At 47.4% G+C, this 14,227-nt stretch overlaps 1 protein-coding gene across 1 annotated transcript; it reads left to right on the plus strand.

Moving 5' to 3' along the window:
* Positions 1-354: 354 nt before the first annotated feature.
* Positions 355-7,557, plus strand: CST8 (cystatin 8). The gene is made up of 3 exons (XM_058562171.1): positions 355-582; positions 4,112-4,225; positions 7,474-7,557. The coding sequence occupies exons 1-3, from the start codon at positions 355-357 to the stop codon at positions 7,555-7,557; spliced, it is 426 nt and encodes a 141-aa protein (XP_058418154.1).
* The last annotated feature ends 6,670 nt before the right edge of the window (positions 7,558-14,227 follow it).

Below are 14,227 nucleotides of genomic sequence, written 5' to 3' on the forward strand. Positions count from 1 at the left end.
CACATCTACAGGCCCGAGGTGCAGAAACAGGAGTGGCAGTGAGGCACACAGGGTAGGTGTCGGCGTGTCTGGGTCTAAGCGCTCCCCCTGGAACCGCAGTCCACACCCAGGATAAGGAGGGCGGGAGACTGGTAGCAGAGATTCCTCAGCTGGCTTCTCGTGGGTGGGTTTCCTTAGAGGACAGGGATAGCCCTATAGGGTGACCCTAATGGCTCTGTCTTGAATCCAGCTGGGCTGATGCCGTCGTGGTAAGATCTTTGAAACTATAGTAGCAGCAGTGGTCGCCCCACGCCGCCCGCAGCTCCAGCCCTGAGAAAACAAGGAGGTTCGTCTGTGTCCCTCGACGGCGGGACCATGACCAGACCCCGAGGGTCCAGCCTGCTCCTACTCACCATTCTGGTGGCCCTGGTGGCCAGCACAGACCCAGACAAGAATAAGATCGAGTGGAGGGAATTAAAAACCATCAGTGCCTCAAATGCCAACGTGAAGCAGTGTCTGTGGTTTGCTGTGCGAGAATACAACGAAGAGAGTGCAGACAAGTATCTCTTCCAGGTGGTCAAGATTGTGCAAGTCAAGATGCAGGTAAGGTGTTCTCTCCAAATGTGCACATTTACACATGGTGGCACAGACTGAAGCCAGGCTGAAAGAGTGCGCATGTGGAAAAACATGGATAGAGAAAAATCCTGAACACGTTAGTGCTCAAGCGCATACACACTTGCAAGTTCCTGTAACATCAGCGTGCCTTCTGTATCTGCTCAGACTGTCATTCCAAGTACTTTACGTATATTAACTCATTTAAACCCCAAACTGCAAATCAGATGTTCATGATTTGTATTTGCTAAGTTTGGGGGACAAATTGAGCACCATGAATATTTTGTAATAATACTGCCAGGGGCAACATTTCAATCTAGCCACATAACGTGGAATGGGGGGTTGAAAAGAGACACGAGGCGCTATTTAATGTATAAGCTAAGTGTCGCCTCCTATATTCTTTAATTCTTTTAATCCAACATGTATTTAGTGAAAGTGGAGGCATTCTGATTTTCTGTTTATAGAAATCTACCCCTCCTTATGGGGCCATGAGTTGCCCAATGTTAGGAAGAATTGCCTCCTTGGATTCCAATGTGGGTGATGCTCCCTGGAGTTTGCAGCATGAGGCCCTGCCTGCCATGTTTGAGAAAAGCCCTCGGTGTTGGAATTCAGCTGATTGTCCCAGCCTCAGTCAGTTGGTTGATGGTGTGGCTTGTAATTGCACCGTGAAATGTGCAGGAATGAGTTGTAAATATACTCAACAGATATGTCACTGTTGGCAGAGCTGACTTCAGTTTTTCCCCTCTTCCTGCTGCCTTTGTTAGCAGGAGCTAGGCTGGTTTACAAGTTGGCGCATATGACCTCGTCTCTTTGGGAAAATGTGAGCCATTGGCACAATATTTCCAGTATGTTATGCTGATAACACAGCACCCTTTATGGATTCGGCACCCTCCACAATCCACCTGGAGGCATGCTCCCTTGGCCCTTTGAAATAAAGGAATGGATTCTGGATCTTGTAACAACTCTAGTCCCATTCACAGCTTTCTTTCTTTGGTACCAAGTAGCATACCCATGCAGCAAGTTTCTCACAAGCCACTTCTGTGCTAGCTGCTGTAGATGGGGCAGTGAGATGGGCAGAAATGATTACAGACCTTAGGGAGCCAGCAGTCCAATTAGAAAGAAAAAATGCTAAACCAGGTATGTGTGTTGTGACATTATTCTGGGAGCATGGTACGTGGGGGTCTGAGGTTCAGAGGAAGGTTTCTTCAGATGGCGTTTCTCACCTGAGGAGCTTGAAAATGTCCTCCTGCCCTGGCTGCACTGTCAGCAATTAAATGATCTCTGGTTGGGACCCAGGTCTCAATAGGTATTAACATTCTCCAAGTGATCCCAATATGCAGTCAGGGTTGAGAACAACCTCTCTAGGGAGTGATGTCGAGGATGCAACCTGAAGGTGGACCAGTTAAACAGCTGAAGGAGGCTGGTGGGGAGTGTCTTTGTTTGGATTTCCCCAGAAGCAGACCCTCGTGCTAGGACTCAAGTGCAAGTAGTTTATTTGGGTGGCTATCCCAGGAAGCAGGAGGAGGCCGGAGGGGAAGTACGAGAGGGCAGGGAGGCAGCCAGCGCAGGGTGAGTTCCTGAGCAGGTGACCACCACGGGCAGCTGGGCTCGGTCTGCCGAGGGGCCTCAGGGAGAGGGTGCAGGGCCCACCGGGGAGTTGGCCAACCTGCAGGAGAGGAGCTGGGCTCCTTACCCACCAACTGCCATCCATCATTGGTTAAGAGCTGCTCTGGGAGCCCTTGGCTCCTGCTGGTGGCAAGAAGCCCCCGGGACAGGGAGTCCCGGAGCTGGCAGTGTACAGCATGCGGCCTCCTGCTCAAGGCCTCTGCACAGGAGGGGAGCAGCGAGGGTTTGGGGGGTGCATGGGCGTGGGGAAGAGCAGCCAGGCATAGCAGGCTGCTAGTGGGAAGGAATAGGGCCCATTTCAGCAACTCTAAGGAGCCAATGTGACCGGCCAGAGAGGTGGGCAGGGGCCAGACCATGCTGGGCCTCATGGGCCTGGGTGAGACCTTGACTCTAAGAGCAATAAAAAGCCACAAAAATATTAGGTCAGGGAGTTCTTAGGATCCATGTGATCAGATGTGAGTTTTAAATCTATTGCTCTGGTTAGCTTATTTTTAGAACGGGGTTGTGAGGATTCAGTGAAAATGTCCACATAACCACACGGCCTCCAGCTTCCCACAGCTCAGGTTCGCGTTTCCCTGGAATCAGCACGGAGCAATCCTCGGCCTTCCCTTGGCTGAATTAGCAGAGAGAGCAGAAACGAGAGAGGAGTGGAGCCTGGAGGTTAGGGATGCAAGTTCCAGTGCGGGGTGCCTCGGTTTGAGCCCTGGGTTAGCTGCTTGCTGGATGGATAGTTACTCAGTTCCTCTGTGCCTCAGTTTCTTCACTTGACAAAAATCAGAGTGACAGCCTGACCCCAGAGTGCTGGTGCGCTGGTTGACTGTATTATCACATGCAAATCCCCCAAAACAGTGCCTGGTGAAGGTTAGCAAGTATCACAACTAATAGGAAGTTCTGTTGGCGACCAGGATCACCTCCACAGGATTTTCGAGGTTCCCTAAGTACAAACTTAGCTCCCAAACCCAAGGGGTGGTTCTGTTGGTCAATTCTTGATGTCGTCTAACCAGCTTCTCCCTGCAACACAGGCCAGAGGGTCCCTGATTAACTCTTTGGAACACAGCTAAAATGTAATACAACTTCAGTAAGGCCTGGAGACAGCAGTGGGGAAAGGCCTGATAGAGAAAGGAGAGTCCAGGTAACCCGGACCCAACTTGCAAACGCCCCTTTCAACTCCTGCTGTAATCTTTTACAATTGATGAAAACAGATTTAAATGGACGTCACAAGCAGCCATACCCATGCCCAACCATGAATGAATCGGTGAACGCTGATGCCTTGCTGTAACCTACTGCCACTCTACTTACTAAACACTCCACAGAGAACAGAAGATGGACTCCTTGAGGACTGCTTGCTGAGGTGGTGGGCAGGCCTTGGGGGGAGCCCCAAAGGGCAGGAGGTGTCACCAGATGACAGGTTCTGAAGGGATGTGTGGGAAAGGAATCAGAGAGGAGGGTCCAATGTGGCTGAGGGGCCTGTCCTCAGCCGGTGCACATGGACCTGTAACATTGGGCGCCCAGGAGAGCTGATAGTTCTGGAGACCTCATCCTTCTCCCCACTGCACTGAGCACGTGGCATGCCCTACACTTTGGGACAGAAAATGGACTTAGAAGGTTTTGCCTTCAAGGAGGCCCCTTAATGGAAAGGAGCCTTTTCCATGAGTGTCCAGCTTTGGGCAGTGGCTGCCAGAGTTGTAACTGGTATCAGCGTGTAAAGGAATCCAGGCAGTGGACGTCACAGGCCTTCTCCTAAAAATATGTTTGGATGGAGGGGGAGAGAGGGTGGGAGTAGGATAAAGGGAGAGAGGATGAAAGTGAAAGCAATTTCTCTAGTGTTTGCTAAAACTTTTTAAATGTAAGATAAAACTTTTTTGAATAAAATCGCATGATTGCTATTTGGCAGGTCACAGACCGTTTGGAATACCTTATCGATGTTGAACTTGCCCGCAGCAATTGCAGAAAGCTTTCAAACAATAATGAAAACTGTAGTATTCAAGAAAACTTCAAGCTGGAAAAGGTAGGTGACAAACCATGATGGTCTTGCGTGCTCTGAGCCCCAGACAGAAGAACTCGGGGTGTCCAGACCTTCTCTTTGAGGTCTGGATCACTCCCAATGTTTAGCCCCAGAAGTAGTCAACCCTGTGAGTTTTGGAGCAGAGGGTGCAGGGCAGCAGAATGTGGTGGACCCTCTGAGTCTTTCCTCACCCCTCGTTCTAGGGACAGGATGTTGTCAAGGTCACTCCTGTCGCAAAGGCTCCATCAATACTGGCTTCTTGGTGCAGGAAAATCTGCCAACACATATTCACTGAAAATCTGCCCTCTTGGACCCGGACGAGCAACCCAGCTGTTTCTTACCCCACAGTTGCTCATTCTTGTGAAGGCACAAAAGAAAATTCATTCACTCATCCACCCATCAAAGCTTACTTTGCACCAGGTGCTGTTCTGGGTGCTGGAGATTAAGCAGTGACTAGGCCAGACAGTGTCCCCATCCTCCCAGGCTGACAGCTGATTCTTGCCAGGCTCAGCCAGGTTTCCATGAAGGTCAGGGAACAGCCCAAAGACTCCCAACCAAAGGGTTGGCTTGGTCCAGGAGCTTTTGACCCCAAGCCTGTATTTCTGACCTCAGAGGTATTGAGAGCCTCAGATTGTTCATCCAAGTGCTTAAGCCCCAGGCTTTCCACAGGTTTTCCCAAGAGGCCCGTCATTGCCCGTTTCTTTACACCAGTGGTTCTCCAACGTCAGTGGGCATCAGAATCACATGGAGGCCTTGATAAACCCAGATGGCTAGGTCCTACCTGCAGAAGTTCTGATTCGTAGGTCCAGAGTGAGATCCAAGAATACGCATTCTTGGCAAGTTCCCAGGTGAGGCTGCTGCTGGCCTTGGGACCATCCTGTGAGCACCACTGCTTTACATAGCCGTGGCGCAGAAGACTGCAAGGGACCGTTAGCGAAGAGTGCTCCCATTAGGTCTGACTGAAACTGTCTCTGTGTGCTCAAACCCAGCAAGCCCCATCAGTTCCAGTTAATAGTAGATACCCACCGGGACAAGGATTTAAGCTGTGGGAATGTCTTAAAGCCATCTGATCTTTCGCATTAGTTTTGTTCATCTTTTACTGTTGGTAAAAATATGGTTGGTTTAAATTTATATTTTCTACTTGGCTTTTTGGGATTATGGGAAAGTTGTTGCTTTTTACTTGTTTGTAGGAAATATAAAAAGAATTAAGGAGAATCGTTCTCAAGGAGCTCACTTATTGTATGTAAGGTTTCCGTGGACCCTCCTGGTTTTACAGCATACGTTTTTAATCACAAAATTTATCACTAATGAAAACTTTCTTTCTTTGTTTCTGAGTCTTTGGAATAATGCTGAAATGTAAGAATACTGGGCTGTTTTTCTTGTTCCCAGATTTAATGGGAACGTTTTCAGTATTTATATCCTATTAAATATCATATCAAGTGCTGATTTCTGAACTTCCTCCGATTCTCTTTTATTGAGAATTATTTTTTAAATTAAGAATGTTTTCTTCTATCAAATATTCTTTCAACTTCTACCAAATATGTTGAATATCTTTTCTTCTTTGACCCATCGTGTAATTAATTAAAATAATAGATTCGCTAATATTGAGCCATTCTTACATGTTTGGAATATAGTGCACTTATCTTTGTGTGTGTGTGGTTTTATAACTTTATTTGATTGTCAGTGGTTAGTTGTCATCCACATTGGCAGACTGTAGGTTTTTGAAAGTGGTGACAGATACACAGATAACAAATGTATACGCTTGTTTGGTGAATCCTCATCTTCATTAAGTTTTCTGGGCAACCCCACATGAATACGATATAGAACATTCCTTATTCCTTTGGCCAGAGAGCTTTGTTGAGCCTGATGTCGATGTGCACATCTGACATTTCCATCTCTTTAACAGCAAATTTCTGGCTCTTTCTGAGTGCCTGGGGAGCGTGCTTCTTGAAGCCTACTCCGTGGATGGGAGCTTTCATTTTTTCTGTGTTCTAGATCAGTTTAAAGACCAAAGGAGCTTTTGGTTCCCAAGGTTTGATGTAGTTTACCTATAAAACCATCTTGATTTGGTACTTTTTTGTGGGTTTGTGGGGAAAAGAGGCCTCCATAGTCCTCCTTTGCATGTGTTCAGTACTCGTCAGAGATCAAACTTCCTTCTTTCTGACTCCTTTTGCCTCATAGCTCCTGGAAGTACCTCAATGTTTCCAGTCGATTATTTAAGATGTCTTTTGCTGTTTTTCCAGGACTGCTGTCTGCCTGCCTGCCTGCCTATCTCCCTATCTATCTATGTATCTATCTATCTATCTATCTATCCATCCATCCACTATCTATCCATCCATTCATGCATCTTTCCACCCATTTCATGTCCCTTCCACCCATTCATCTATCTATCCACCCATTTAATGACCCATCCACCCATTCATCCATCTATCCACCCATCCATCCATTCATCTACCCATCCACCCATCCATCCATCCATCCATCCACCCATCCATCCATCTACCCATCCATCAATCCACTCATCCAAACATCCATCCACCCATCTCTCCATCCACCCACCCGTCCATTCATCCATCCACCCATCCATCCAGCCATTCACCCACCCACCCATACACCACCCTCCCACTCTTCCATCCATCCATCTGTCCATCCGTCCATCCATCCATCCATCCATCCATCCATCCATCCATCCACCCATCTATCCATCCATCCATCCACCCATTCATCCATCCACCCATTCATCCATCTGTCACACACATAAAATATTCCATTTGTCATTTCAATGATATTTTGAAAGAAAGAGAAGGAATCTTTGGAATAAAATATGTTAGGCCCTAAATCCCTTAAAATTTTTCTTACCTTGACTTGTAATTAGAACAAAAGGAATTATTTAATTATTAAGATAGCATACAGTAGTTTATATCTACATAGAATTGCTTTATTTACATTGTCGGAAATATTAAATATAAGTAAAAATAAAATCAAGTTTACAGCTGATCTCCCACCAAAATATGATAATTGTTAGTATTTGCTGTCTGTCTGTGGTTGGTGTGGGAACAGAGACCTCTATGGGTAACTGCTGATGGCTGTAACAGTCTGTAGCCTCCAGCTAGCAGATTTCTGGGAGCATTCTGTGACAGGTGATGACCTATCTTCCAGCATATTCCTGAGCTGACACCTAGTAACAGGACAAATTTTTCTTTATCTTTTGGCACACTACTGATTTTGGTTGTGGTGGTGGTCTTTTTCAGAAAGTAAGGTGTAGCTTTTTGGTCGGAGCACTCCCCTGGAATGGCGAATTCACTGTGATGAAGAAGGAGTGTGCAGACGCCTAGGGGTTTCTGGAGCACACCCCCACCACTTCTCTACCTTTCTCTATGAAAAGAGCAATGGCGCACCAACACACTTTCCTCATGCATGCCTCTTTGCTTGCTGTTTTGTTTTCTAGCTTCGTATTAGGTAGTGATGAAAGATGGCATGTGCAATTCCTCCTTCCTGGCCTCAAAGGAGATGCTTTGCCTTTGGCCAGCTTGATGGCCCACCACCAGAAATGAGTTTATCACTGAGTACAAAGGATGGGGTGAGGTCCAGTTCCATTCCCCACTGCAAATCCAAGGAGGAATCCCTTTTTGATTGGGTAACAATCTCTTCCAGAGGTCCAAACCCAGTAGGTGCTAACTCAGCTTCCCTCTAGAAGCCTCCTTTGGCTTGAGACTCTTTCCTTTCTGAGAACCCTAGGTGGATGGGTCCCTGGGCTGGGAGACGCCCTGGCAGAAGCAGCAGTCCTCCCCTGTGAGGTCTCTGTGACTTGGGGGAATTTGTGTTTCTTCTTATGTAAATGTCAACAATAGTCACAGAGAGAGGGGTGAGGGCAATAAAGCCTTAACGAGTGAGCTGTGTTGTTTGCATGTGTCTGTGGGTACGTGTGTGTGCACGTGTGCATGTGTACATGCGTGTGTGTGTATAGGTGTGCATGTGTGTATGGTGAGAGAGAGAGAGGAGAGATGGGGGAATGTGGAGAAGGAAGTAGGCAAACAGTGATGATAGTAGAAGATAAAATTCCCTTGAAGAAAGTAATCATTAAAAATAGAGAATTATTTAATGGATAGAGAATTTCAGTTTGCAAGATGAAAAAGTTCTGGAGGTTAGTTGTACAATAACATGAATACACTTAACACTACTGAACCGTACACTTAAAAATGGTTAAGATGTTAAGTTTTACCACAATTAAAAATTAAAAAAATAAATAGAGTGTCTGTTTTAAACGTCGTGTCGGGTGTGATTCAGGAGGCCAGTCGTATTTCAAGTGTGCACACACATGAGCCAGATTTTACCTCCCAGGGCCAGGTGGGTGGTGGGCTCTGCAGTATTTCTGCCCCAGACAGAAGGAGGCCATGAAACTCAAAGACCAATCCTTTGTCTCTGGTTCTCTGATTTACCAGTTGACATTTCACAGTTGGGGACACCACACCACTGGGGCGGCAGGTGACAAGTGGCACTCACTGTGCAAAGCCTTTGCTTCTCCAGTTGTGTCTGCTCCTCTCCTCAGCCCCACCGTGACTCTCTCTTCTGGCCCACCCACCTCCACACCCTGTTTTCATCCAGTGAAGCCCTGCTCTGCTTTCTCTTTCCCTCTCAAGATCCTCACCTAAGCGACCAGGACTTGGATCTGAAACAGATTTTTACATTACTTGGGCCTAATACGCATCTCCTGATTAAAAACTATTCTTTCCTGCAGGCCAGGAGGGCTCCATCAAAAATGCCCCCTCCCCTCCCCCTGCGGCCCTGACACACTGATGGAATGCCCCAGGAGGGAGGAGCAGACCCGTGAGCCAGGCTTCCAGGGGCTCCAGGACCCGGTTGGCTTACAGCTCCGTGGGTCTCTTCTGTTTGTGGAACAGTGTAAGTGCCTTAGGAAAGATCAGTTTAGGACCAACGTCTTAGAATTGTCCTTCCTTATGGACAGCTGGGCAGGAAGCACAGGAATCAGATGTCTCGGGCAGGCAGGCATCAGGCAATGCAGGACCAGCCTGGGCGTGCTGGGGGCAGAGGTGACCACCAGCCTGTGCTCTGTACAGGTCTGCTTCCTGCGCGGGCCCATAGATGCGGTGTATACGCGTTTATGTGCAGGAGTCTATTTCTAAGTATATTCTAACTTATATTAAAATTTTATTTAATTTAACCTCATCCCTTTTCAACTCCCCTCTCCAAATATCTTCTCTTTCATTTTCTCTCTATAAACATGAAATAAAATACAAGGCAGGCCTAACTTTCCCCTTGCTGGATTTCATGTCATTTTGCTAAGATGTTATAGGAACACACACATGCACACACACACACGTTCTCACAGGTACACACAACCTTTCCCTGTTCTTTTCCAGAGAGGAACCCTCCATGATAGAATCCGCAGTCTCCATTAGGTTCTGCTAACACCCTGTCTGCAGACCCTGGACGCCAAGCACTGTCTGTCTCTGTCTGGGACACAGGAGCACGGAGGCCGGGGGAAGCCACAGAGCTCAAGGAAATGGGGCATGACCAGACAAACTGGGTGGCCTCAAATGTTGCCCAGGCTCTGGACTGGCATGAGGAGTCCATGCCCTCTGCCCTGCCCTCATCCTTGCAGGGACACATGGCTTGTCCACCTGGTGACCAGTCATGGCCGTGCTGTGTGTGAGGACAAGGAATCCATTTAGCACAGTCCTGGGTTGGGCCGTGGAGACCCCACAGGCTAGTGGGAAATGAGGTCGGAGGCAGGGACCTGCCAGAACCAGGATTGGGCACCTGGGACCACACGGACAGCAATGGCAGGGAGCTCAGGGCATTGGACCTGGGAAAGGGCCAGCTGGGCTGTGCAGAGAATAGAAACTGGTCCTAGTTCCAGAAGACATGAGTGCTGTCCCAGCTCTGCTGATTCCCGCTTGTGGTGCCCTCACCACTGAACCTACTCCTGGTCTGGTCTGCTCACCACAACGTGAGAGAGCGTCAGGACCGCCTGGCTCCCAGGGTCCCACTGGGATGGGAGGCAATGGGAGTGGGGGTGCAATAATTTCTCATAGGTCCTAGAAGGGGAGATTTCCCCTTCTGTGCAGTTAGTATATTTAGACCCAGTGGATGCATTTCTAGTGTCTCCAAAGGACACAGGGACAGACAGTCAGACCCGGGACAGATGGCGGCCCATGAGGGTGTGGGAAGTGTGTGGAGTGGCTACAGGATCCAGCTTCACCATGTGTGGTGGGGGCTGGGCAGGGTGGGCCATGGTGGGCGAGTTCTGGGCATGGATCTGGGGCTCAGCGAAGGGGGCTGCTCCACTTTCCCTCCCCCAGTGCCACGTTCTTCACTCCTTGCTCTCCTCTGTATCTCCGTTAGGAAAAACGTTACCTGAAACTTGGGAAAAGGCACAGAGAAGTCAGCATGTGCTTTTCATGCCATTTTGGATGTTGTTCAACAGGCCTAATGAGGATTATTGAATTATCCAGGGACTGTCCTTCTGTTTGACGTGCTCTTGATTAGTGATTGAAGGCCAGATTCTGAAGTTACGTGTTAACTTGTGGGTCTCTTTGTCCAACAGAGGTGCAAATGATTCCTGGTTAGTGGAAAAAGTCACCCCAGAGGTTATGGTTTTACTGCTTTCTAGAAAAATGAATTAATTTTGTAATTAACCTAGGAATTTCCCCTGGACATTCTCCATGCCCAGTAATGCTATTCCTCGATTCTCCCTTGAGCTGGCTTTGCCTCACTGTTGGGTCTTTCTTTATGGAGTTAAATAAATCATATGCTCATTCTATGTAAGTGATCAGGCTTGTAACTTTATGAAAATTATCCTTTGACAGTTTCCATGTGAATCCCCCAGAGTTCTCCACCGTACAGGGCACCAGGTATGTCCCATGGGATTCAGGACCACTACCTTCCCTCACTGTGCCCCGTCCCTCTCCAGGTTAACTTGGGGAGACTCTGGGATGGGCCTCCTCACAGGTCTGTCACTTGCTATGGAGGGGAGAGGATCAAGAGTACAAGCAATAAACACAAAATATCAGCGGGTCAGAGATTGATGGATATAAACGTTGGCTCTGTTCAGGGGCTTGGAAGCTGTCAGGAGCACCCAGGAGTCAGCTGGGCATCCAGAGAAAGTGGCACTGGGAAGGTCATGTTTGGCCCTTGCCCTGGGAAGAGTGAGTACTCAGACTGACGACTGCTACCCATTGCCAGACGGTAGCTTTTTGGTTCTGAACTTATGGTGCCCGAAGGTAGTAAAATGACAAGCTGCCCTTGGAGCATCGACTTTCCTGTATTCTGGTTCCAAATTCTTCAGAGTTCCTTGTTTTTAATAACATGTTTGCGTCCCTAACACAGAGACATTCTGAGTGAGCAGCTGGGGTCACCAATTGCATCTTCCGTTGGCCTGGACAAATGGGCTTTGTGCCTTGCTGACCAGGGTCCCTGGGGATTTTGTCACCTGCACTGTGGCTGGAGCTGGACCACCAGGCGAAGCCGATAAAACTCTAAATCTGACAGTTCAAGGCTCAGGGAGTAGGCCCTGTATCACAGGGAAAGTGACAAAACCTGAGGTCCCCTGTAATAGCCATGTCTGATTGTGAAATTAGCCCTTGACTTTGGTTTTGAATAAAAGCAACACTACTGGCATATCCACGTAAGCTGCCCAAAAGCCCACACCTGCTGCAGAGCGCGTCCAGGACACCAGTCCACGGCGGAGATTCGACCAGAGCAGATCCATTACAAATAGCCTTTGCACATGTCATTCCCATTTAAAAAAAAAATTAAAGAAACCAGAAAGGTTGGTGGAGGTTTGTACCAGTAAACTATTAGATATTGTTACAGTGGTTTTATCATGATGGAGAATTTACTAACCCAGGGTTTGGCTCCTACTGAAAAATAACAAATTTCTTCACGAAAAGGAAAAAGAAAAAAAAAAGATTAATTAGCTTTCATGGAAAATTTAAAAAAAAAAGGAACAATCAAGGAGAAAAGAGAAAAACCATTTTTTCATGGCAGGTGTCAAACTGGCTAAAAGGGTTATCTTGTTGGGCATATACTGATTTATGCATTGAAAAAAATCAAAGTAAACACATAGTTTATCAACTTTAGCAGTGAGTGTTAATAGAACAGAAAAATCAAGTAGCACTTACAAACTCATAGGAGGGAAATCCACAGGAAGGAAATCCACAGGAAGGACAGCAAGTCACCCCAGATAAACCCAGGAAATAAAGCATGGTACACAGGAACAGACTAAGAAAGTCAAAATGTGGTTGGATTTTGTAAACTGATGAAATGGAAACACTTGAATTTTATAAGATTATGTTAAAAACAAGACAACAGGCCCCAAATGGGTCGCTTATGTTAAGCCCCATGTCACCAAACCAAGACTTAATCTAATTACAGTTTGGGCTCTCCTAGAAATGGAATTCATCAGCAACTGCCTGATCTGCACCAGGTAGGTGATCTGCCTGACTGACCCCTGCCGTCCCCTGAACGAAAGGGACCTGCAGGAACCAACCTGCTTCTCTGCCTAGAATAACCTTCCTGACCCTGCTCCCTTCTGCCTACGTCTTTCACTTTGTCCAGTTCCTCACAGCTCCTTTCTATCTTCTAGATTGGCTGTGGCCCAATTCATGAATCGTTGAATGAAGTTAATAAGATCTTTAAAATTTACTCAGTTGAATTTTGTTTTTAATAAATATCAAACTCATAGGATATTCATGAGACACATACACCACAAACTAATCCTGACATGTTGAAAATTTGTTGATGGACAAAGATTTATTCAGGAACTGCTAATTAAAGAAAGCAGGAGACAGAATATCAATATCAGGCATAATGGAGTTTAGGCAAAGAGCGTTAAGTGGGGTGAAGAATTCTTTCCCTAGAAAACCTATTCTAAGATACCAAGAAAATACAAATAAAATGGCACTGAATGACACTTAATCCAAATATTATGGAAATGACCAAATCACAAATAAAGTAGAAGATTGAGAAATCTCTTTCTGAAGTTGACAAATCAAGTAGGAAAATAAATTAAGGAACTAGATGAGGTGAACAAAATAATGAAGCTCTTGGAGAGAGGAGTCAAGATGGCTCGTAGGCAGACCCTGAACTCACCTCCTCCTGCGGACACAGCCAATTTACAACTACTCGTGGAAAACTTAGCCCAGAGAGAGAACTGAAAACTGGATAAGAGGAACCCCTGCAACAAACGACAATCCTAAATGAGGTGGAAGACACAGAAAGTCTCTTCTGGAGAGAAAAGCGCCACCTTCACAAGCCACAACGCTTCACCGCCACCCGAGAGCAAGCCAAAGGTACGCAGTCCTCCCTGGAGGAGTTGGGGACCTGAGCCAGGGAGCGCCCCCACTATAGGCACTTTTTGGGTCAGCACAATCGAGACGAGTGGCATAATATCTGACTTTGCTTGCTACTAAAACATTGGGGATTATCCCCAGAAAAGCTAGTTTACAAAAAAAAGCAAAGCTGGCTCTTAAAGGGCCCACGCACAAATTCACCCGTTTTGGAAAGCAACCTAAAATCAGCAGAAAGAAAAGTGCACAGTCCTTTGGTGGAAAGAGACTCACCTGATAGGCTCTGAGTGCATCTCGGTGAGAGGAGAGACCTCTACAGGGACTGGGACATTGGCGGCGGCCATTGTTGTGGCCTGGGATGGGCGTGCTGACACAGAGGCTGGCAGACGACATCGGAGTTCTCCCTGCAGCCTGCTAGCCCAGGGTCTGCCCCACGCACTAGAGCCCCAATTTAATCCAGCTCAGCCAAGGCATGCAGCCCGCCCTAGGGACTGGCCCCACCCAACAATAAGCCCTCAGGCAACTTGTGGGCCTGCTAAGTGAGCTGTCTGCATTCTCTGAAGCCTGGCAAGTGGGTCCCCCTCTGTGAGGCAGGGTGTGCACAAGGAGCGGGTAGGGAGTGTGGAGCGGTGGTGAAGTGTCTGGGGCTCCCGCCTTGGAGAGACTGGGTCCACATCAGGAGGTCGGGGCGCGT

Source organism: Diceros bicornis, chromosome 19 (genome assembly GCF_020826845.1).
Source record: "Diceros bicornis minor isolate mBicDic1 chromosome 19, mDicBic1.mat.cur, whole genome shotgun sequence".
Taxonomy (NCBI): domain Eukaryota; kingdom Metazoa; phylum Chordata; class Mammalia; order Perissodactyla; family Rhinocerotidae; genus Diceros; species Diceros bicornis.

Coding starts and splice junctions, on each gene's coding strand:
- CST8 (XM_058562171.1), top strand. CDS start 355: ATGACCAGACCCCGAGGGTCCAGCCTGCTCCTACTCACCATTCTGGTG. Junction 583..4,111: donor TTGTGCAAGTCAAGATGCAG/GTAAGGTGTTCT, acceptor GCTATTTGGCAG/GTCACAGACCGTTTGGAATA. Junction 4,226..7,473: donor AAAACTTCAAGCTGGAAAAG/GTAGGTGACAAA, acceptor GGTCTTTTTCAG/AAAGTAAGGTGTAGCTTTTT.